The sequence below is a fragment of the Stenella coeruleoalba genome (assembly GCF_951394435.1).
Source record: "Stenella coeruleoalba genome assembly, chromosome: 18".
NCBI classification, from domain to species: Eukaryota; Metazoa; Chordata; class Mammalia; order Artiodactyla; family Delphinidae; genus Stenella; species Stenella coeruleoalba.
Window position 1 is genome coordinate 77,109,401 of NC_137164.1, and position 24,453 is coordinate 77,133,853.

The window sequence follows — 24,453 nt, forward strand, 5'->3', positions numbered from 1 at the left end:
CTGGTTCCCATTGTGGAAAGTCACGTAGCCTGTGGTATCTCTGCTCATGGTGTCAGAGCCCAGTAAAGCAAGAGTGTTGTGTCTGGTTGTGCCTGACACAGACCCAGGGTGTCTGTCTGGTTGTAGCCGTGCAGCCCTGGTGACATCACTCCTGAAGTTTCAGGTGGAGCCGTGTCTGTGTCGTACGGGCTGAGATGCGTGTGTGGTTTTCCTAACTTGTGTTCCTTCCATCTTCCCTTTGGAATCAGAGCCTCCCAGTGCTTTGTACGAGTTATTGGGGTTAGTTGGGGCTGTTCCTAGGAATTTCATAGCAAGGGGACGGTAAGAGGGGTTTACTAACAGGAGGGGACCCTGGGTCTGACGGGGTGAGAAGCGCTCCAGGGATGGGCAGGGCGGGACGCAGGGAGACTCTGCCCCGGACGATGCCGGCCCCCGGTGGGCTTGCTCTCAGCCCCTCCTGCCACCTGGCTGGCCCAGACGGGGTCTCCGGGCAGCTTGTTGACGGGGATGCTGGCTGCGAAGTCCAGCACAGGGATAGGCAGTGAAGGAGGGGCCCCAGAAGCTCTGGGACACCCGGTCCTCCCCTAGGCTGTATAATCTGTCATTCTTATTCTGGGGGTGGGGCTGTCTGTATTTCATTTTCAATGAAAAGAATCAATAAACAGTCTATAATAGGAATAGAAAAGTTTTGTTGGAGCCGAATTGAGCCCAGGAGACACCGATTCAAGAAGGCCTGACTTGAGGCTCAGAAAGGCAGAACCGGCAACGTTACCCAAGTTGTTTGCCAAGAAGCAGGATTGGAGCGGCAAGAAGCGGGACGGGCTGGGGTCTGGAATGGTTGCTTAGTTACACGGGGAGACCCTGGGACCCTACGGTGCAGCTGGCCGGTGTCGCCTGTCCTCCCTGCTCTCAGTTGCCTGGCGCACCTTGGGCCTGTGGCGCAGGTGGTGTGAAGGCCCTCACCTCCGGCCCGTCCTGGCCTTCGGCTCCCTGTTCTGGAAGCTTCTTCCTCAGGCCCTCCACCTTGTGCTGCAGGCCTTGGGCCCACCCCGCCCCTGGAAGAGGCCTTCCTGGCTGGCGCCCAGCCTCCATCTAACTGTTCCTTCCTCTGAGAGTGTTTGGTGACACAGTGAAGATGAAGGAATGGCCTCAAGAGTGGACGAGGAAATACCCGCGTTTCTTGAGTGGGCTTCACACACAGGGAGAGACACTCAGTTATGTTTTCACGTCTGGGGAGTGAGTCACGATGGTGAGACCATTCATGTTGAGCACCTGTCGGGAAGTGGGCGGGAGCGGTGCAGGTGTGACGAGTCATGCAGAGGCCTGCGCCTTGAGCCAGGGGAGGGGCCAGACCTTCTGACCCCCTTGGAGGAGGGTCACAGTGGGCTTCCCTGGGGAGGGGCGGAACGGTGGGCGAGCTGGGCCGTCAGGAGGGGGGCTCCCGGTCACGGGGGGCGCCACGTGCAGACAACACGGCAGCCGCCCTGCTCTCCCCTCCCGCTTCTGCCCCCGCCAGCCCGGCCCAGGTCTCGGGACTTGTTGGTGGCCCCCGGTGGTCACCTTCCCGGGCCTGACACACAGACCACTGCGGGGTTGGCCTCAGCCTCGGGCTCCCAGGCCGGTATCTCCCCCGAAATAGACTCTTCGCTTCGGGGTTTCGGAGATTCGCGCGGGTTTCAGGCAGCCCGTTTCCAGGCCGAGGCCAGCCAGCCGAGCCACGTTTCTGAAGCGGCTCTGTGGATGTCGTTATCCAATTAGTCGGTATTGTCACCACGCAGTTTGCCGTAATTCCTGACTCAGCCCTGCGGGTCCTTCATTAGATATATATTCAATATTTAGAAAATATGCCTCCAGTGCGGCGGAAGGTGCATAATTTCGGCTGTGAAAAGCCCCATGTACACCAACACGTTTCTGTGTGGGAAGTGGGTGACCTTAGTTTTCTGGCTAATTCGTCTCTGGAAGGGGACAGTCTTTCCTGGGAAGTAAATATAGAAATCACGTGGTCCTCCTGCCGGCCTCCTGGTGACAGCTTTTCTAGTGCCGTATGAAGCACTGCGGTTGGATCCTTGATCATTTGAGCATCTCTCTCAGGCTAACTGGTTCCCACCCGCCATCCTCGTGCTGTAGTTTCTGCTGGCCCGCGTGCGTGGCTAATTCTTCTTCGCATTGTCCGTGTTCTGGCGTCTTTATCCACGTTTCTTTCTGCGGAGGCTACTGCAGTTGCACTGTAATGTGAACAGCCGGGGACGCACCAGGATGTACACCTGTTGTAAAGAGGGGCTGTTCCGTGGGGGGGACGTCGGGGAGGAGCCAACAGCCTCGGTGAGGTTAGCAGGTTGGGGGCAGATGCAGAAATTGGACAGGTCCCTGACAGGTGCCCAGCCCGCCCCTCTGCCTCCTCGGAACCTGGGCCTCTGTTCCCTTTTCTGTCCCTTCTTCATAAATGCCCCCTGCCGGCACCAACACCCCCCCAGCACGGGGACCGTCTGGCCTGTGACCCCGTCACCCTCCTGACGCTCCAGGGGACACGGGGTCGCTGTGCTGTGCTCTGGACCGTGGGAGCCCTCGCCGCTGGCTCACAGGGCAGTACTTATCTGGTCAGGGACTCAGGACTCCCTGCCCTTCTCTCTGGGGGAGGAGCTGACAGGCTGGGTCCCCTCTGGCCCGGGCCGGGGAACTGGGCTCACATCTAAGACCTGCGGGTGAGGTTCTTTCTCCGACGCTGTAAACCTCGTCTCCCTTCCCCGGGCTCTCTCGTTTCACCGCCTGGTCACTCACTTGGCCCAGCTCGCCCGCACCTCCACACTGACTGCATCAGCTCAGCCTGGAGTCGTTGCTTCTCGTCGATAGGCTGGTTCCCTGACTTCTACGTGGGGGAGCTGTGCCCCCAGCACGGAGACTGCCCCCTGAACAGGCAGGGACGTGATCCGTCCTCCCTGTGTCCTCCCAGCCCCTCCCCAGGCAGCATGCGGGGGACCCACCCGGGCCTGCTTTCCAGGGGAGCCGGGCCTCTGTGGCCTCCATGGGACAGGTGGTGGCAGGTAACCCGCCTGCGCGAGCTGAGCTGCAACCTGCTCCCCCGTAGGGAGGTCTGAGCCCCTGCACCCTCCCCCAACCCACGACCAGAGACGAGGCTGCATCTCTGCACAGGCCCTGATGATGTGCGTCGTGAGGGGGTCACGGCGGGAAACTGGACGGAAACCCACCTTTGATTGCTGCTGCCTTTTTTCACGTTGAAGTCGCAGGAATGATTGTATCTGCTTCATCTGCAGCCTCGTCTGGAAACTTATTTTTGTCAAAAACGTCACTGTTGTTTTTGCTCCTGTGCGTTTCATGAGGGGGTCAGTGGCGGCCAGTGCTCTGTCCTGTCCAGCCCAGTCCCAGCCTCCCGCCCGGGCGCCCCAAGCACAGGACTCTTTATCTGCTGCTGTGAGCTATCGAATTAGGAGAGCCCAGAGCAGGCCAAAAGTCGTCTGTGGTTAGAGTTTTTATTTTTAGTTTGGTTCTGGACCCAGTAAATTACGGTTTAGGTCAGCCGACGTCTTCATTTTCCAGATGGTCAGTGTTTCCCAGTGAAGTGGACCATCGCTGGTGCTTCTGTGATCCAAACAATTTTGTGTTGGGAAATATGTCCACGGCAGGAAAATGCCACTGGGAGCCGTGCCGAGGCCCGGATCTGTCTGGGAAGGAAGGGCCTGTTGTTCCCATCGAGTGAGGTCCGTGGAGAGGGGCTCCGGCAGAGGCCAAGGGCACTGGTCCAGTGACAGGAGAAAGGGTGCACACCTGGGCTCCTGCCTCACCGTGGGAAGTCCAGACTCTGCTTACTGGCCCTGCGAGGGCCGGTGATTCACGCAGAGAACTCTGATCTGATCAGCAGTTAAACCCATGGGTTCCACTTACGGAGCATCACTTTAACCATTGCTCCCGAGTAAGGCTTGCAGAAGCAGGAGTGAGTGAAGGCTCCCTGGGTGCAGACAGACACCCGTGGGTGTGGGCAGGGGTGACAGAAGGGGCCACATCACATACTCCGCATCACGGGGAAGCTGAAGTGCTGGGGAAACTGAGCCAGAGAAACGTCTCAAGTTTAGAAACACCCTCAGTGCTGTATCATCTTCTTACCCGTCAAACAAGAAATGCTGCCTTTTAAAGCAATAAACAGACACCAGAACAAGGAATTGCTTTGTCATTGGATCCCTGTAAATTTGAAAAATGGTCGTTAGGGGACTTCCCTGGGGGCGCAGTGGTTGAGAATCCGACTGCCGATGCAGGGGACACGGTTCGAGCCCTGGTCCGGGAAGATCCCACATGCCGCGGAGCAACCAAGCCCATGTGCCACAACTACTGAGCCTGCACTCTAGAGCCCACGAGCCACAACTACTGAACCCACGTGCCACAACTACTGAAGCCCGTGTGCCCAGAACCCATACTCCGCAATAAGAGAAGCCACCGCAGTGAGAAGCCCGCGCACCGCAACGAAGAGTAGCCCCCGCTCGCCACAACTAGAGAAAGCCCGCGCACAGCCACGAAGACCCAACGCAGCCAAAAATAAATAAATACAAAAAAAAAGAAAGAAAGAGATGGTTGTTAGGTGGAACCACCTCTACAAAAATTGATCTGGTAATTCGAGGCTAGATTACATGTTTACGTTCCAGTCCGACATGTAACTCAGCTAATAGGTTCTGTTTGTTTCAGCTGAAATTCAAAACTCCCATTAGGTGACTAACGCTGGGTGAAATTGATTTCCGGCGTATTTTAGACTCTCTTCTGTCCTTGTGTGCTTTCTGACGTTAACGCTCAGGCTACTGTGCCCCACATCCTAACAAGGCTGATGGCGAACTTGTTGAAGGCGCGGCCACTGCGTCTGACATGCCTGATGGCCCCGCGAGGCCCCTAGAAGTGGGGTGTTTCCTTGGCTCAGGCCCAGAGAGCGAGGGCGCACTGCTTGCCGTGTTCCTCCCATTTTACCCCAGATGTAATCTCTTCTTTTCCAGCTCCTCGGCTGTTGGGCGTTCTCCTTCGGAAACGCACCCAGCTCAGTTTTATCCATCAGGAAATGCTATCTGTTAAAAACCAAACCTTAAAGATGTTATTCGTTTTCCCTAAAATGGAGAGGATCCCTCATTCTGGTAAAACCCAAGCTTCACTGTGGTAAGAGGAGGGAGTGGATTTGTCTGGGAAGGAAGGGCCCATCTCAGCTTCAGAGACGTGAGGTTTGCTGCACTGACGCAGGGTGGGGTCTCAGCACGGACGCAGAAGCAAGTGACGGGCAATGCTCGGGACCCAGGAATTCATGGCGAGACCTAACCGACAGCTTTACTGAGGCAAAATTCATAGATCCTAAACCCGCCTGTTCAAGGAGTACAGTTCAGTGGAATTTAGTACCGAACCAAGTTATGGAGCATCGCCATAATCTAATTTGATTGATTGACTGATTGATTTGTGGCCACACCGTGCGGCAGGCAGGATCTTAGTTCCCCGACCAGGGATTGAACCCGTGCCCCCCGTATTGGGAGTGCAGAGTCTTAACCACTGGACGCCAGGGAAGTCCCCATCACAATCTAATTTTAAAACATTTTCATCGCCCCGAAGAAACCCGGTACCCAGGCAGCGGCTCCCGCAGCCCCTGGCGGCCACCACCACGCTTTCCGTCCCCGTGGATTTGGCTGTGCTGGACGCTTCACACAAACGTCATCCAGCGTTTGCTCCTTTGAGTCTGGCGCCTTCCGCCTGTGCAGGGTTTGATTTGCACCTCCTTGAGGGCCGTTGGTTTTGAGCATCTTCCCATGTGATGTTGGCCATTGTAAATCTTTGGAGAAAGTCTAGTCAAATCTCCTTATTTGTCTTTTCATTATTGGTTGCGATGGCCTCTGTCTATCCCAGATACCGATCCCTCATTAGATATGATTTGCGAGTATTTTCTAGGGCAACCCTGGGGACCTTTCACGCATCCTCAGGGGCCATGCAGGCAAAGCCTTGACGTCTGGTTCACCTGCGTTTTGGTGGAACGTCTTGTGATTCCCCAGGAACGTGGAAATCTGTGGGGCCGGGTCTCACCCACCTTCCTGCCACCCCCGGGAGGGTGTCCGGCACAGTTTCTTGTGGCCGCCCAGGGTTCTGATGCAGGGGAGCTGCCTCCTGCCCGCCACCCCCAGGATCGGGCCGCTGGTCTCTAGCAGTTTCCCAGGACGTCGTGCCTGCGGCCCTTGTTCACGCACACACTGCTTAGTCTGCAGCCAAGGAAACCCTTCCTGCAGCCCCTTGGTTGAGCCCTTCTGCACCCCAAGCCTGTCTCGGAAGCCCCGTGGGCCTGCTGGCTGCGTGCCCTCTGAGCAGACGAGCAGCGGTGCCCTTCCAGCTCCCGGTAAGCTGGATGCTTCGTCTGTGGTCGACGTGGCCCAGGGAGGGGCGGGTGGCACTTTGGGTTACCTCATCCTTCTTCTGCGTTACAACCTGCGGTGCTCCTCTGCACTGAGCCCGCGGTGGGGAACTTTCCCTCTCATGTCCACAGAGCCCTGGGGGTGCAGCTGCCAACCTCAGGTGTACCTGCGACCTCAGGTGTACCGGGGGCCTAGGGTGTACCCGGGGCCTTAGGTGTACCTGCAGTCTAAGGTGTACCCATGACCTTAGATGTACCCGGGGCCTTAGATGTACCCGGAGCCATAGGTGTACCTGGGACCTCAGGTGTACCCGGAGACTTAGGTGTACCGGGGGCCTCAGGTGTAGCCGGGGCCTCAGGTGTAGCCGGGGCCTCAGGTGTACCTGCAAAGCCGCCTTCCACAGGTGACACGTGTTGGGGGCTGAGCCGTGTCACCTTAGGGGCACATGCAGGCTCTGAAGCCCTGTCCCTGCTCCAGGGGGGCCTGGAGGTGGCAGCCGAAGGCATCACAGCAGGGAGGGTGGGTTTCAGAGTCGAGGGGGCTGGTGTGGAGCGAAGGGGTGCAGGATGCTTAGGAGGTTCACCCTCCCCAGGTCACCCCGCTCCTGTCCTGACTCAGCTCCTCCCCCACCCCTGAGGAGAGGCCCGGGCAGCACAGGAACAACGGCCCCTCCCTGCCCCGCAGCTCTTAGTGAAGTGTCTCCGGCGCCCCCCGGGCCTTCCTGAAGCTGGAGGAAAGCTGGCCTCGCAGGTTCAGGGCCTCTTTCCATCGGAGGTTCAGCCTCTGTGCCCTGACGGTGGTCTCTTCTCGCCTGTGTGTGTGTCGGATCGAACAGGGCAGAAAGTCTGCTGAGGTCGCTGCCCGGTTTAGGACACGCTGGTGGAGAGATGGGGAGTGGGTTTATTTCTGTTGGCAGTTTGTAAACAGCTCTGCCTTTGTAATTTGGACACGTTACCTGCCGTCTGGCTCAGCAGCAGGATGTAAACACCCCTGAAGTCCCGAGACTTGCGAGGAGAGTTGATGGTGTCTCTGGGGAAGGTGGGACTCATTTTCCTCTTGCACGTCCGGGCGGAGGACCAGCTCTGGGGCAGGGTTTGCCTGGCCGCTTCTTGCTGCTGTCGTCTGCAGGGGACCCGACAGCCCGCGCGGCTGCAGGGATGGAGCCCCGCCCCTGCGCTGTCACGCAGGGCTGAGTAGGACGAGGTTCATCCCCAAAGGAGCTGGTGTTGCGATGACATGGCGAGTCCCTCGGAATATGTCGTGTTGGGTTTGTTTTCTGGCCTCGTCCCACAGGCAGGTGTTGTACCCCGACCTGTACAGTTAGAACAGCGCCGAGCGGGCGATCGGTATTTGAGGTGTTGGATGATTACGGTAAAGCCGGCCTGTGCCCAGGGTATGAACTGGCCCTAATGAGCCTCCTCTGCCGTGCCTCCCTGGGGACGGGGTCCTGTGCCTGTGCCCGGCCGCCGCGGAGCCGCTGTCTTCAGAGTTTAGGCGGAAGGTTTCCAGGATTTTCATGTTTGTGTTAAAGTTGGTGGCGCAGTGGTTGAGAGTCCGCCTGCCGATGCAGGGGACACGGGTTCGTGCCCCGGTCCGGGAGGATCCCACGTGCCGCAGAGCGGCTGGGCCCGTGAGCCATGGCCGCTGAGCCTGCGCGTCCGGAGCCTGTGCTCCGCAACGGGAGAGGCCACAGCAGTGAGAGGCCCGCGTACCGCAAAAAAAAAAAAAAAAGTGAAGGTTCCCTGAAGCCACAAAGGCTGGACACGGTGCTGGATGGGACGGGCTGGGCCCCCGGAGCGTGGCCGTGTGTTTCCTTTCGTTGTCTCTGTTTGTTCTTGACAACGCTGAGCAAGGGGCTAGGACCCCGTGCCGGGGCTGCCTGTCTGTGGGAGGAGATCCAGGGCCCCGTGCCGGGGCTGCCTGTCTGTGGGGGGAGGTCCAGGGCCCCGTGCCGGGGCTGCCTGTCTGTGGGGGGAGGTCCAGGGCCCCGTGCCGGGGCTGCCTGTCTGTGGGGGGAGGTCCAGGGCCCCGTGCCGGGGCTGCCTGTCTGTAGGGGGAGGTCCAGGGCCCCGTGCCGGGGCTGCCTGTCTGTGGGGGGAGGTCCAGGGCCCCGTGCGGGGGCTGCCTGTCTGTGGGGGGAGGTCCAGGGCCCCGTGCTGGGGCTGCCTGTCTGTGGGGGGGGGTCCGGGGCCCCGTGCCGGGGCTGCCTGTCTGTAGGGGGGGTCCAGGGCCCCGTGCTGGGGCCACTATGCAAGGCTTCATCTTAGTCTCTCGTCAGCAACTATCATGTCTCAGGCACTGCAGTGCTGACTGCGTACAGTTGGTTGAGCGTCACTAGAAGGTTCTTCGGGTCGGAGGTGTTTCCTTAACGTCCGGTGCACAGCACTGTGAATAATGCAAAGATGAGTCAGACCCAGGTCTTCTCGGTTTCCAGGGAGGCTATGGGTGAGCTGCTGCAGTGTGTGAACCGTCCTTCTGCTCTGAACTCATAGCTTTACTTTCTTCTTGCGTTAAAGACCTTTCCCAAAAGTTCTGGGATTGTCGTCTTTTTTTCTGAAGGCTTAGGGTTTTGCTGTCACTTTCTGGCTTTGAATGGACCCGCGCTGTGGCCTTTCCACCGCCCACCAGCTTTGAGGCCCCCCTCGACTCCTGCTGGGGGTGCCGGTGGCCGCTCGGACCGCTCCCCTGAAGAGCTGGGCGGGGGTTTGAGCACTTACCCCGTGAGGGCCCAGCGGGTGGGCAGGGGTGGGGGGCCCGGCCTTGCAGGGGCGCCCAGCCCTCCCCAGGGCCCAGCACAGACCTGCTTCCAAGCCCGCCCCAAGGCCCGCTCTGACCGCTTTTCCCCCCGCAGTGTGCTGGGGAGGAAGACTGTGTGGACAGCCGGACCGTGTACGTGGGCCACCGCGAGCCCCCGCCGGGAGCTGAGGCCTACATCCCGCACAGGTGCCCGGACAACAGAATCGTCTCCTCCAAGGTAAGCATCAGCCTGCGAGCTCGCCGCACGGCCCTCGGCGCGTGGGCTCAGCACCCCTCCGGTTGCCCTCCGAGCACTGTTAAGACTTGACGTCACAGCACATTCTCTTCACGTCCCTCTTACCTGCGTCACGTTTAAGGATCAGATTTGAAGTCTAGGACGTTCACATCCTGCCGGCACCACGTATTAGCGGTCTGGCCGCGTGCCACCATCGAGCCGCCCCAGGCCAGGGTCTCCTCCTGCAAAACAGACGACGCAGGTGCCCCGGTGCCACCAGCTGGCGAGCGCGCACGCTGGGCGCGTGTCAGAGGCCGTCAGTTAGGAGCGGTGACGCAAAGAGGAGGACGCGCGTGTCACCGTTTACGGGGGCTTTGACCGTCTCTTGGCCTGGAGGTGGGGTTGCAGGACCGTCTTCACACCTCAGATTAACCGGTAGCTGGGTCTTGAGAATGGGGTCGCTGACTCTGGAAAACAGCAAACGGTGGCTTTGCAGGCTGCGGAGAACTTTCCACACGCCTGGGTGTCCTGGACACCCAGACCCACGTCACAGACCTGCGTAATTCACACATCAGTGTGCTGCGTGTCCAGATGCCTGCGGTGGACCCGCTTAATTCTGTCATGAGTTATCAAGAGTGTCCCGTGCTTGTTACAAATACTTGACAACTGAGGTTTTCTAAAGCAGTTTTAAAAAAAAATTTTTTTTTTAGTAGAAGTACAGTTGATTTGCAATGTTGTGTTAATTTCTGCTGTACAGCAAAGTGGCTCAGTTCCACATATATATACATTCTTTTCCATTATGGTTTATCCCGGGGTGTTGAATAGAGTTCCCTGTGCTCTACAGTAGGACCTTGTTGTTCATCCACTCTATATGTAATAGTTTGCATCTACTAACCCCAAACTCCCGCTCCATCCCTCCCCCATCCCCCTACCCCTTGGCAACCACAAGTCTGTTCTCTGTGTCTGTGAATCTGTTTCTGTTTCATAGATAGGTTCATTTGTGTAAGGCAGTTTTCTTAATGGAATTATTTTATTTTAAAACTGCAATGTAAAATAATAACTTTAATCTCCAGAAATACGGCATGGGTAAGTCAGTTGCTCATAAACAAAATCACAGCCAAACAAATGTAGTCCGTGGTTGCCCAGACATGACCAATGAAAGGAGAAATAAACAGGAGGACCTCATATCCGGAAATAGGTCTTTCCAGTAGTGACGTTTATAAGTTAGACAGTCTCGAAGAGAGCTCACTGAAGATGCAGTCTGTCGACCACTAGTGCCCCCAAAGGAACAAAATCTCAAACGTATTTCTTAGAAATCTGCTCATGTGCAGTGCAGGTGCATCGAGGGATGGGGAAGTGCACTGAAGACACTCAGATACTGTGCACGTGTGAACTTGCAGGGACGACTTCGAGTCCCCACTCGACTAGGCCTCGAGTCCCCACGCTGCCCCGCGTCTAGTCTGGGCAGGACGTTTGACAAAGCCGCCTCGGCTTCTGAGTCACATCCCGCACAGCTGGCTTCTCCCCCAGGGACGAAGCTTGGGCCCTGCTGTCCCAGCCCCGCTTCCTCCCAGGGACCTGGAAGGTTCTGTGCAGCCGCTCAAAGGAAACTTCAGAAACTCAGGGATTGGAGCAGCAAAGCCCTTCTTGACGCATCCGGTGGACTAGAGCCCGGGGCTGCGGGGCACTGCGTTTGTTATGAAGCCCCGTCCACGCTCTGGGGGAGATAATCGAGAGCAGAGATTCCTAAATCCCATTTATGACCCCTTGCTATGATTCAAGTTTCGAGCCAATTTATCATTTTCAGGTTTTCCCTTCTAATATTCCCGCAGCCGGTGGCCAGCAAGACGTTGAGGGGCCCCGTGTCACCTCCCGGGGTCTGCAAGAGGCGCTGCCTTGCCTGGGGTGCCTTCTTCCTATGTGCCCCGAGGCTCCTTGGGTTCTAACAGAGGAAACCCCTCCGGGGCGAGGGCGCCGTAAGGATGGGTTTCCATACACGTGCAGGTCCTGGGCGCCTTTTCAAAACTGTTTCTTTTCGGGAAAGTTCCTTCACCCCACGCCCTGACAGAATTAAGTCAGCACCTGCCCCCGGAGCCAGATCAGGCTGTCACACAGGAGGCGTGGGTTTTGGTGAAAAGGCGACACGTCTCAGCTCTGAGGAGAGAGGGCACTTGCAGTATTGGTGGCTTAAAGTCAGTTCCGGGTAGATGATGGTGTGTCATTTCAAGGACAATTACAGACAACGTAACCTCGGTTGCTAATTGATCTCAGTACAGAGGAGACCCTCAGACGAGGGCCTAGAATCCAAGTCAGGAGCAGGGTGGACAGGCCGTGGACTTAGACCAGACGACGTGGACATCTGGACACAGGATCATTTTCATTTAAAAGCAGCTCAGGATGTGGAAAATACAACTTAATTTGTAAAGCGTAAGTTTACAGACAGGTTCAGAGAATATGTTTCTGGTGATGTATATATGTTTTCTTGGGAAGAGAACATTCGTTTCTACCTTAAAAGAAAAGATGGTCCACAAAGATTCCGTAAGTGCACAGACGCACTTTAGTAGTAAGTTTTATGACTTATTACTTAAGGAGCAGTAATACTACGACCAGCAGTAAAGTCGTAAGTCTGATTTTATTAAATCCAAGGTCGTGAAAGCACTTAGCATGTGAAAAGTTACACGAGGGCTGAAAATGCTCATCTGGCCTGATCTGAAGAAGTGCTGTTATTGGTGATCAGTGAGTTCTGTTTCCTTTTGGGGCGGAGCCTGGTAGAAATGACCCCAGCACAACCCCTTGGCTTCTGACCTCACGCCAAGCCCCCAACCCAAGGCCTGCTCTAGCACCAGATCCTGGACTCAGGGACAGTGGGGCTTCATCAAGTTACAAAATTGTACCTTTGGGCACAAGACGCGTGTGGCTCCCATCTCTGCCCTCAGCATGCTATGGAATTAGATGTTCAGCTCAGGCTGTGCTGTCCCTCCACCCTGTACAGAAAGCTGAACTACTTGTGACCTTCCGGCTCGCCTTCCCTGGAGATCAGTGACCGTGCCCGGTGCGTTTTTAGGGTGCCGCGTGCGCACCTGTGTGGGATTCCCCCTCCAGGCACACAGTAGCCGCAGCCTCAGCGGTTTCCAGGTGCTCTGGTTTCACTCTCCGGGGCTGGCGAAGCAGGGTGGCGCCAGGCTGTCCTTGTCTCCCCGTCTCCATGTGACTAAAGGTCGACCAGGCGGGACGGCTTCTCTGCGTCTGAGCCGCCCTCCCAGTGAGTACAGGACACAGGTGACTCTCACGGAAGGAAGAGAGTGGCCAAATCCAGCTCAGCGCTGACGACACACGACCCCCAGGGCAGGTGCACACTTTGGGTGTGAAGTCTTTCATGGCGTGAAAGAAACACAAGGCTAGTAATTGTCCTGTGGCTTCAATGCTCCTCAAGTTGTCTGGTGGGAAAGAGATGCTCCGCCGACCTCAGACTCCTTAGCTCCCTCATAGCAAAAAAAACCCCCTTTGTTCCATGCCTGTGGCTCAATATCAAGGATTCCAGTATTAAGTTCTATTCTACTGAGCCGGGACTTGACAGATGTAGGTCAGAGTGTTGCATTGTACATTGTAATACAAAGTGTTACATTATATTGTGGCCCAAGTGTCTAAGCAGATATTTAGATCTTTAGAATTTAGCAGAGATCAAAAATGTGCAATTGGAGGACTTCCCTGGTGGCACAGTGGATAAGACTCCATGCTCCCAATGCAGGGGGCCTGGGTTCGATCCCTGGTCGGGGAACTAGATCCCACACGCATGTCGCAACTAAAGATTCGCACGCCACAACTAAGGAGCCAGGCAAGCCGCAAGTAAGGAGCCCGCTTGCCACAACTAAGACCTGGTGCAACCACATAAATAAGTAAATAAATAAATACTTTTAAAAATGTGGTAATGGAATATTTTAAAAATGTACAATTGGCACACCATTATCCAATTGCCAACCCTTACATGTGTAATAAAATGCTTGTTTTATTTTATTTTATCCATACAGTACTGATGTATCAGTGCAGTCATGAATGTTTCGACTGTCTCATTGGGTTTTCACTCTTCTTACCATACATCATCAGGGATTTTGACCGTATTACTAATAACCAGCAGTAATAACTTATGACAGTCATTTATTCTGTAAAATATGGAGATCACAAAACATGTCTGAGCTGCAGCATGGGTCTTCTGCACCTGATAGGAATAAAGTCATCATTTAAGTGGCTTTAAATTAAGTGGCTTTAAAGGTGCCTGTGGGTCTAGATGCAGGGAGATAACCAAGGTGCTTACTGGTCCAGATGAGAGAGATGGCGTGCAGAGCAGGCTCTCCCCCTTCAGGGGGCGATCTTCGTTAAAAGGCAAAACTGTCAAATGGAATTTTAAAAACAGTGTCCAAGCTCAGTGTTTACTGTAGGTTAATGACATACGGGACATTGTTGTTTTCAACACAAAGGTTAGGGAAGGTCTCCTTCTGAGGCAAAAACGAGACATTTGGCGAGTAAGTGGCCTGACTACCCTCCCTGTGTCCCTCTCCAGCCCCCTGGGTAAGGGGGAGGGGCTGGCCCAGGACACCTCCTCAGTGCAGGAACCGTAGCCAAGCTGGGTTAAGACCACCTGAAAATGGTGACTTCTGTTTCACGTTCTGTCCCCTCGTAGCCACGCTGTAACAAAACAGAGAGCTTACCAAAAATTACAGTCAAAGGAGAATGCTAACCATGTGTGTTTTGAGTTAACAATCAGAGGTTTACATTTTACGAGAGACATTTTAATAGTAAAACTATTCTTAAGCTACTTTGCCTTACCTTGAGTTGTTGGAATTAGGTAGTTGACATATGCTCCTCTTGGAGCACATGTTCTGTGTTAGCGGTTGTTTTTACAGCCAACAAGTTGATAACATGTCTACAAACACTCTCAATTTTGTATCTAAAGCTAGACATTTTGTACTTTGAAATTCAGGACAGCTTATCACGTGGTAGAGTTACGCTACACAACGTAAAATGGGATCAAAACGACTCCTTTCTGTTTTCTTTTACACAGTACACGTTCTGGAACTTCATACCCAAGAACTTATTTGAACAATTCAGAAGAATAGCCAACTTCTATTTTCTTATCATATTTCTGGTGCAGGTAAGTCTGGTCATCTTCTTCTGTCACCTCACGTGTAAATATAAGTAAGTGGCATTTATTCTCAGGTGACTGGTTTGCTCCTCAGAAGGAGGAAGCACTCAATGCCCCTTTATCTGCAGCTGCTTCACTTGTTTTCTTCAAGGACAAGCATGTTGGGTCAGAGAGACCTGTTCACTAAAACATAGGCGTGAGCGCTGTGCATGTGAACTGGTCCTGGCCACTTTCCGTCCTCGTTCTCCAGTACTGACGGGAGAGCAGGATCTTCCTAATCTTTAGGGGGGATTCTCCTAAACAAAAACATTAAGAGAAAGAGAGTTAAAAAAAAGAGAGTGAAAACCACAGCGAGGTATGGATTAGGGAACAGGTCAGATGTGCTTTAAGAACAGCAACCTAACTTGTTTCAATCATACAAAATACCGTTGAAGGACTTTTAAAATTTCCCCGACAGTAATTTATGCAACTAATGTAATTAAAGTGTGGCACCAGGAGCAGAGGGGTGAATTGAAATAAAACGTGCACTGGAGTCAGCTGGTGTCTTTGCCACTGCCGACGTGGCTTCCTAAGCACAGCCCGTAATTAAGGAGAACTGCCCTCAGTTTTATAGTAAAAATTCATATCTAATTTATCTCCAGGGGTGGGATGAAGTGGGGTGATAGTAAAGCGAGTTAAAACGAGTCAAAGCAAACGTCGGCAGGTGTTACAGGGCCAGCCAGTCCATCTAAAGCCCCTAAGAAGTGTTTCTGAAAATGACTCAACGGTTCTCTTCTCACTGCAGCTGATTATTGATACGCCCACGAGTCCAGTGACGAGCGGCCTGCCGCTGTTCTTCGTCATCACTGTCACAGCTATCAAGCAGGTGAGCCTTACAGGCAGAAAGGACGAAGGTCCTACAGAATCTCTGCTATAGCACATCGCCTTTCATCCAAAGCAGAGTTCCCCGCCTTGTTTCAGCTGGTTCGTAGGAAACTTAGCTGACTTCTCGAAATTCACTTTCGTGACTGGTTTAGATAGAGTCTTGAGTCAAGAGATGCTTGAGTTAAAAGAAGAGAGATTGTGTAATTTAGTGCTAGTTTGTCGCCCCGAGCGTTTGAAGAGGACACGGTCGTTCTCACGTGGAATCACCCGGAGACACAGCACCTGAGTTGCCTCGCCCGCCGTGTCCCCGGCTGCCCGAGCCCCGAGGACCTGCTCGTGCAGAGGGTCTGGGGTGCGGCTCCATGAGTAGAACAGCCCGGCGACCCCTGACTCGCTCCGTGTGGATTGCGCTGCTCTTTGCAATCCTGATAGGTAAAGCCGGTGACTAACAGGAAGGACAGGTCGTCTGTTAGTCCCACCATCCACTCAGCCAGATTCAGTGCTCAACCATCACCTCTGCTTAGTTCCAGAAAATTCCCGACATCTTGAAAGAAACCCCCGTACCCGTGAGCGTCACTCGCCACCCCCCTCCGCAGCTCCTGGCAGCCACCAGCCTACTTCCTGTTGCTATAATTTGCCTATTGGGGACATTTCCCATTAACAGAACCATACAGTAGTGATCTTTTGTGTCTGGCTTATTTCACCGAGCGTGTTTTCAGGGTTTATCCACGTTGTAGCCTGTGTCAGCGCTTCATCCACAGATGAATAATATTCCATCATGTGGACAGACAGACCACATTTTGTTTATCCGTCATCCACGGATGGACATTTGGGGTGCTTCTACTTTTTTTTTTTTAATGTGGCTTTATTTATTTATTTGCTTACTTCTTGCCACATCGCGTGGCTTGCGGAATCTTAGTTCCCCGACCAGGGGTCGAACCCAGAGAAAGCGCGGAGTCCTAACCACTGGGTCGCCAGGGCATTCCCGGGAGGCTTCTACTTTTTGTCTCTTATGGAGAACACCGTTGTGAACATTCACATGTAAGCTTTGTGTGGACATACGTTTTCATTTCTCCTGGGTACGTACAAAGGAATCGAGTTGCGCTACTGTTGTAAAGAACTGCCAAAGTATTCTCCAAAGTGACTGCCCCATTTTACGCTCCAACCCGCCGTGCGTGAGGTTTCAGTTTCCCACATTCCTGCTAAGGCTTGTTGTCCATCTTTTTTATTACACTCACCCGAGCGGGTGTGGGGTGGTATCCCACTGTGGCTTTGATGTTACGTTTCCTTGGTAACCAATGATGCTGAGCATCTTTGCATGAGCTGATTAGCCTTTAGTAAATCTTCTGTAGAGAAATAGCTTCAGGTCATTGGCCTGTTTTTAAATTGCGTTGTCTTTTCCTCCACGAGTCGTGAAAATTCTTTATATGTTGTAGATACAAGTCCCTTATCTGCTGCAGACTTTTTTTTTTTTAGTGATTTATTTATTTACTTATTCATTTGTTTTGGCTGCGCCGGGTCTTAGTTGCGGCATGCAAACTCTTAGTTGCGGCATGCATGCGGGATCTAGTTCCCCGACTAGGGATGGAACCCTAGCCCCCTGCATTGGGAACGCAGAGTCTTACCCACTGGACCACCAGGGAAGTAAGTCCCTGCTGCAAACTTTTGAACAGGATGACATTTGCATTTGAAATAATTTACAGAAAGGTAGCATCTAGTTAAATTCTTGATGGTCACATTGTTGCTGACAAAGCCATGCTTTCTGTGTTAGTTTCTAAATAAAAAATTAAGAAACTGAACACACATGTCACATGAGACATGGTTCAAGTGACAGTGGGTGGCAGTGGGAATGAGGTGACGCATGGCGGAGTGATTGACTCCAGACCGAGAAAACATGAAGAACGGAGTCTCAAGGTGACCTTTGTGAGTGTAAGGGCGGTGCCTGTATGTCTCCCAGCCAGTCTTCAGTGTGAACGTCTGGACTGGTCTGTATTTAATACAGAACCGTGAGAAGCATTTACGGATTCCTTTGTGATACCTTGGGTTTTATTTTCCGCTCACCAGTCATCTGGAAATACAGATTTGAACAACGATATGATTTTACTTTATACCCATTAAATTGGCTTTTAAATGTAAAAGTCTGAAGAGCAGATGGGATTAAGACGTGGTCGAACAGGCATCCACACACACTGATGGGAGCATGTCGGGACCGTCCTGGGGAACAGTTTGGAATATCTGGCAAAGCTGAGGATGTGATACAGGGACCCACAGGTGGACCCTGGTCTATGTACTTAGCACATACTGTGTGAGCCTCTTAGAACAGACCAGTCACCTGGGCTGGCGACCCCAGGCCCGATCTTAGAGGGTTCTGCCCCGAGACAGTGATGCAGGCAGATCTGAAAGAGCCCCGAGCCAGCCCCAAGAGCATCCTGACCACAGCCAGGGGCCTCTGGATACAGCAAGTGTCCCTGTCCCTAAGTGTGTGCCCTCGAACTCCCCGCCCTGTGGCTACGGAGTGAGGGCGGTGGTAGCAGCTGCTGGTGGGTGAGACCCGCCCATGGGCACAGAAAGCGCCTGCCTGCCACCTTGGCCGGGACACGGTGCCCTGCGCAGCCCGGGTCCATCCTGGCTCGACCCTCAGACATAGGCCAGCAGACCCAAAGGGCCTGAGGAGAGGACGAAGGAGGTCCCTTGTCAGAGCTGTGACCTTCCAGGGCCACCCGTCCCCAAGCTAACCTCCAGCTCTGCCAGCCCCCCGCTTCCTCCTCAGCCCCCTCCCCCCTCTGCACGCAAAGCCCCTCCCACGGAGCCCACCGCCCGGCCAGCCCCCGAGCTCCCATCCTCCTCTGGGTGCTGAACAGCCGACATCGGGCGCCTCTGCGTGACCCTTGCAGCGCTCACCTGGGTGGGCGCAGCCCCTGGGTGCCGCCCGCTCCCCTGCCCACCTGCCCGCGGCCCTCACCCCTTCCTCGGCGCTCCTGAGACCCAGGGGGCTCGAGCGGCCCTCGGCCCCCCAGGGACCCCAGGCACAGCCCCACTGACCCGAGGGCGGCCATGCGCCTGCGCGGGTCCCGGCGGGGAGCCTTTGGAGCTGTGTCGGGTGGGGCGGAGTCGGGTTGGTCCTGTCCTTGCGGGGCCGGAGGCCGCGGCACGGGGCAGCCGGGACGCGAGCAGGAAGGGGTCGGTTCAGGACGCGTGTCCCTGTGCAGGACGCGCCAGGAGTTGCCCGGGTGGGGGCTGGGTGCGAGGGAAGGGCGCACAAAACGTGACGTGGCTTCGTGCACGGCGGTGGCGGGAGCCCAGGGACGCGGCTCCCCCCGCTCGTGTCCACACGCACTTGACCGTGGCCACGGCCGCCCCCGCCAAGTCCAGGAGGGGCTCACGGCGTTTCTCCCCCACCGCAGGGCTACGAGGACTGGCTGCGCCACAAAGCCGACAGCGCCGTGAACCAGTGCCCCGTGCACTTCGTCCAGCACGGCCGGCTGGTGCGGAAGCAGAGCCGGAAGCTCAGGGTGAGTCCCCGCCCGCCGACCCCAGAGGCCCCCAGACGGCCGCAGACATGTTACGATGAGGAAACAGCGCCACGGGGCTGTTTTCTTTGGCCAAACCTCCGTCTGAAATGGTTTCATTTATTGGATGCAGGCCCACCCTCTTCCCCAAGTACTGCTCACTTCAGGCAAGCTCCTACCACTATCTTTCTTTAACTTCTACTTCTATATATTTATTTTTAAAGCTTTAATCGACTTTATTTTTAGAGCAGGTTTAGGGTCACAGCAAATTGAGTGGAAGGTCCAAAGCCTCCCCGTGTCTCCCCCGCGCCCGGTCCCCCATGCACAGCCTCTCGGCCGTCAGGCTCCCCCCAGGCCTGTTGTCTGAAGCGTATGACGTGATAGTAACCAGTCCAGACAGGGAGAGCTCTAAACACCTGTAGAGAAGTTATTTTACAGTAAGGCAGAATCATATTAGTGTGATCAGCTCTACTAGCTGGAAATTTATGAAAATGGGGACAGAAAGCTCCCTGAAAGCTGCATGTTGATTTCTTCTTTTTCAATATATTATTGGTGTAATAATGCATCATTATGTTTAAATTCAAGTTTAAATTATTTAAGTGGATTATTTTCAGGCCTGTGCTAGCCGTTTAGAAGCGCTTACACGTGTGCAGGTGATAAGTATGATTTTTACGGTTTGTCCCCGAGTCATGTCTCGCTGTGAGCCTGGGGGTGGAGCCTGGCCACCCTCCCCCGGATCCTCCTTGGGCTTGTCCTCCCCCTAGTCGCCGCCTCCCTCCCCTCCCCTGCAGCCCCACCATCCCTCTGTCCTCCCCGGGGCTGCTTTCCTGGCCAGAAGTCCTGGCAGGGCCATCGGGAAGCTGCTGTGGGAGAGAGTCGCCAGCGCTCGTGCACAGGGACAGAAAGGTGGGCCTCCGCGTCTTTGAACCCGAGCCTCTGCTTCCGGGCACATCCCCAAGCCCTGGGAGGGGCAGCGGGTCAGCCTGGGGGTCAGTGGGTATCTCGGGCGGAGGACAGGGTTCGGGATGCCGGGACACTCCTGTTTCAGGTGTCATCGGCACGTGGTCCATCTTTGTTAACCTCATAATAGTTATTATATGTGTTCTATATTGGGGGTATTTTTAAGTTTCTAAACCACATTTTCTTTGTTTTATAAATTTCACCGTCCAGGTGTTTCACTAATTCCCCTCCGTTAGCCTAGGTTGGCGACATTTTCCTAGTGGTCAAGGAGTCAGGAGGTGGGGAGCTGGGAGGACAGCCTCTCAGTGTGGGAACAGCAGTGGGGACCCCCATGTATATATTAACAGGCTCTTTCGGACCCTAGGCTCCAAATACCGTTTCCTTTAACAACTACATTTCCTTTGCAAAGTCTTCTATACTTTTAATAAACATCTCTTCAAAAACAGACCGAAACAGTACCTGTCAGCAGAAAATTGAATTTTTAATGTATCGATCTCCTATGGGGAATGTCTGCCCTGTATCCAGCCTGTTTTACCCGAGAGGATTTTAATGGAGTCTGTGAGACAAGGAGGGAAGCAAAGGCTGCTTGTGGCGAGAAAAGGAACCTTCAATTTGTCCACCTCCAGGATTTGTCCTCGCCTGGATGGTGTCACACAGTCTGTAACTTTCATGCAGCTGAATTCCCTTGGGACTCACCCAGGTTGGGCATCTGGACGCCTTCCTTTCGTTGCAGAGTCTGGGGGGGGTGTGGCCCAGGTGAAGGATGTTGATGTTTCTCCAGTTTGGGGCCGTTCAGATAAAGCTGCTGTGAACTTTTGTGTACAGGTTTTTGTATGAGTATAGTTTCCGTTTCTCTGGCATAAAAACTCAAAGAGTTCAGTTGCTGGGTTGTCATGAAATTACGGTAGAAGGAACGGCCAAACCATTTCCAGAGCGTCTGCACTGTTGTACCAGCAACGTGTGAGGGGCCCGTTTCTCGGCATCCCCGGCGGCGTTGGGTGTTCTCGCTCTTTCTTCTCTCGGTCGTTCTGATTGTCGGTGCAGTTTAAGTGTGTGCTTCCCTAGAGGCTGGTGAGCATCTTACCGTGTGCTTATTTGCCATCAGGGCATCCTCTTCATGAAACATGTGTTCATGGCCCTTACCCATTTCCTACGTGGATTATTGAGGGCTTTTACTGTTGAGCGCTGGGAGTTCCTCTATTCTCGAACCTGGTCCTCTGTCAGAAGAGCCTTCGTGGGTATTCCGCAAAGCAGAAGTTGTTCATTTCGATGGAGTCCCATTTACTGATCTTTCCTTTTATGGCTGCTGCCTTTCGTGTCAAGGTCAAGAACTCTTTGCCAAGCCCTGGAGCCCAAAGGTTGTCTCCTGTTTTTTTTTTCCTGAAAGTTTTATGTTTCAGATTTAACTTCCTGATCCATTTTGTGTTACTTTTTACGTCAGGTGTGAGGTTTAGGTGAAAGTCCCTGTTTTGCCCAGGACTGACCAGGTGCTCGTCTGTTGGAAGGGCTGTCCCCCCTCCATCGAGGGGCTTTCGTACCTTTGTCCAAAGTCAGTTAAGCGTATTTTCGTGGGTCTGTTTCTGGGCTCTGGGCTGCGTCGCGATGGCCTGTGCCCGTCTTCTGTGGGGACCACCGGGGACCATTCAGTGCTGATCACTGCGGCCACGTCACAGGCTTCATGCCCGCAGGGTGACCGCCCACCTCATCTGCCTGCTGGAATACAAATGGTGCAAATATTTCTATCATTGCAAAATAGAATATCGCAAACTATTCTGTCATAATGCACTGTGAAGATCCCAGGTCTAAGGCTGGGGCATTGACTCACAGGTCTCTCCTGGGTTTGGGCCAGATGTCCGGGCAGCGATGTTTCTCAGTCATATTAGCATCCACACGCCTTCCTGCAGGTAACACCATGATGGTGTCTGTGGGAGTCGCTGCCCGGAGCCCGGCTTTCGGCTCACGGTGCTGCTGTCTGTCTGTCCCGCAGGTCGGGGACATCGTCATGGTCAAGGAGGACGAGACCTTCCCCTGTGACCTGATCTTCCTGTCCAGCAGCCGCGCGGATGGGACCTGCCACGTGACCACCGCCAGCCTGGACGGAGAGTCCAGCCACAAGGTAACGTGCCTGTCGTTTGTGCCCTGTCGGGACCCGTCGGGACCTCCGCATCCTCCCCCAGCTGTGCTCCTGTGGGCAGAAGCTGCACCGGGCATGAGGCTCTGTGTTCGGGGGAAAGCCAGGGACTGTTTTCCTCTCGTTTGCTTCTCCCTGTTTCCCACTTTCTTCCTTCCACCCTCAGCCCCCCTAACGACCAGCCTCTCAGGTTAACAGAAGCAGCTCCACGTTCCTTATTTAGCTGCGTCGTTTAGCGTCGGTACCTAGTTAAGGATGGAAGGAAGAGATGGTTGGAATTTTGAAGTTTCCATTCTACTGGTCCAAGTTAGTGACTTGACTGGACTGGAATTGTGTGAAAAGTAAGTCGTGAGTCTAGATTTTGCCCGACTGTTACATCAATGAGTGTCTTTTTTTTTTTTTTTTTTAATTTTTGGTTGCATTGGGCCTTTGTTGCTGCGCGCGGGCTTTCTCTAGTTGCGGCGAGTGGGGGCTACTCTTCGTTGCGGTGCGCAGGCTTCTCATTGTGGTGGCTTCTCTTGTTGCAGAGCACGGGCTCTAGGCGCGCGGGCTTCAGTAGTTGTGGTGCACGGGCTTAGTTGCTCTGCAGCATGTGGGATCTTGCCGGACCACGGCTCTAACCCGTGTCTCCTGCATTGGCAGGTGGATTCTTAACCACTGTGCCACTAGGGAAGCCCTATGAGTGTCTTTTTGTTAAAATATCTTAGTAAGGATTTTCTGAAATTATGATTCATTTCTTACGCTCAATATGGAATTCTGTACCAGCAGCTAGTGCTACAAAATTTTAATTAACAATCACAAAAGAAGAAACACATCGCTATTAATTTTAAGGATTTCATTGTTTTAAAAACCTGGAAGCTTCCAAGGAGTTTATGAAAGTGAGCCTTGCTCTGAGGCTCTGGCTCCGGAAGTGCAGCTCTAACAGTGCCTGAATGCCGCCCGTGGACACAGGCGATTCTATGCCGGGAAAGCACCAGAGGATGCCCTAATCCTTTGTGGGTGACTTGGGGTGTCATCGTATGAAGCCCTATGGGGTTTCCCACGTTTACTCTCACATTTTCTATGTAACGAATCCCAGGAGGGGGGACCCTTCTGGCACAGTCAACTGTCAGGGAAAGCAGTTCTGGGCTGGAAAGCGCTGGGTGTCCAATGGCCGTTGGAGCTTGGGGTATCGTGTCCCGTCCTCCCCAGCCCCGGCGAGCCGTGCACACCCGGCTGCGGGCAGTGGGCCGCCCTCTGCACCCCGACCCACAAAGGGACATCGCTGCCTAGACGCGTCCCTGGAGCAGACGCCACGAGCCTCCGGGAGCCTCACTGCTGTCAGGGTCAAGTTTAACAGCAGTCACCCTGGTCCAGACGTGGCCCATGTCTGCACCGGGGCTGCGCTTGGACCTCTCTGTGTTTGTGCTTGGGGGGGCCGGAGTCACCTGAGCCCTTTCCTTAAAAGCAGAGGTCACGCCTGCAGTTTTCACATCTGTAAGATGGGGGCAAACCTGTGTTCCAGGGGCTCTTGTGAGGCTATAACTAGGAAATGTCCCAAAGTGCCGGACGCACAAGTGCCTCCACAACGTTGCAGGGTTGCTGTGGTCACACCCCCTGTTGCTCTGAATCCTTTCACGCTTTGCCCGACACTCATGGGAGACACGGAGGAGACTGCATCCCCTCCCCCCGCCCCTCCTTCCTGTCTCTTCCCAAGGCTGGTCCACCCATCCACGCTCCCTGGTGCCGTCTGGGTCCATCTTCTCAAAATGGGGTCCCAGACCCCAGCACGGGCATCACCTGGGATCAGGTTAGAAATGCGGTTCTCAGGCACCACCCCAGACTCACGGCCTCAGAAACTCTGGGCGCGGGGCCTGGGGTCCGTGGCCCCCTTAGTTTGAGGAGCCCTGGGGTCAAGGCCAGGTGAGGATCCGTGCAGAAAGCTGTGCTCCCCGGACAGTGACAGGTGAGGGCCGCTTGCCATGCCTGCGACAGCTGTCTGTGAACCACATAAACAAAAAAGAATATTTTAGGTCCCCAATTTGTTTCCTCATTCAGAGCCACCACTCTGACAGATGAATCCAAGTGTCCAGTTTTGAAGAAGAATTCTGTTAGTTGAGGACACTGGGTAAGAATGGAAGAATTTTCTGGCACCTAATAGGTACAGGAATCCCGGTGGTACCTACAGTTCTGTAACCTTGTTACATTTGCAAACTCTTTATTATACACCCTGTCTCGTATGGTAACCAGGCTTTGTAACCAGGCTTATTTATATGCCTAAAAAATTAAACACTGGTGCTGCCCTAGGACGGGAGGCCCCCGCCGCTGGGTTTGTCTTGATCATTTTGGCTGTGAATTCCCATTTCTTGTCAATCTGCAGACCCATTACGCAGTTCAAGACACAAAGGGGTTTCATACGGAGGAAGATATAGATTCTCTCCACGCCACCATCGAGTGTGAGCGACCGCAGCCCGACCTCTACAAGTGAGCCGGCCTTCTCCCCAGGGTCCTCGCTGCTGTCC

The 24,453-nt window shown here is 54.2% G+C and overlaps 1 protein-coding gene across 9 annotated transcripts in view; it reads left to right on the forward strand.

Moving 5' to 3' along the window:
* The window catches only part of ATP11A (ATPase phospholipid transporting 11A), a 122,228-nt gene that overhangs the window by 51,996 nt on the left and 45,779 nt on the right, over positions 1 to 24,453 (forward strand). For 6 of the 9 annotated variants that reach the window (XM_079903505.1, XM_079903507.1, XM_079903511.1 and 3 more), the window contains exons 2-7: positions 9,229 to 9,351; positions 14,408 to 14,497; positions 15,273 to 15,353; positions 18,757 to 18,864; positions 21,809 to 21,937; positions 24,312 to 24,415. In XM_079903505.1, the coding sequence (XP_079759631.1) occupies positions 9,229 to 9,351; positions 14,408 to 14,497; positions 15,273 to 15,353; positions 18,757 to 18,864; positions 21,809 to 21,937; positions 24,312 to 24,415 (635 nt within the window). Of the gene's footprint in view, positions 1 to 9,228; positions 9,352 to 14,407; positions 14,498 to 15,272; positions 15,354 to 17,610; positions 18,258 to 18,756; positions 18,865 to 21,808; positions 21,938 to 24,311; positions 24,416 to 24,453 lie in introns of those variants that run through there. The other 3 variants (XM_079903508.1, XM_079903510.1, XM_079903509.1) reach the window with 3 other exon arrangements.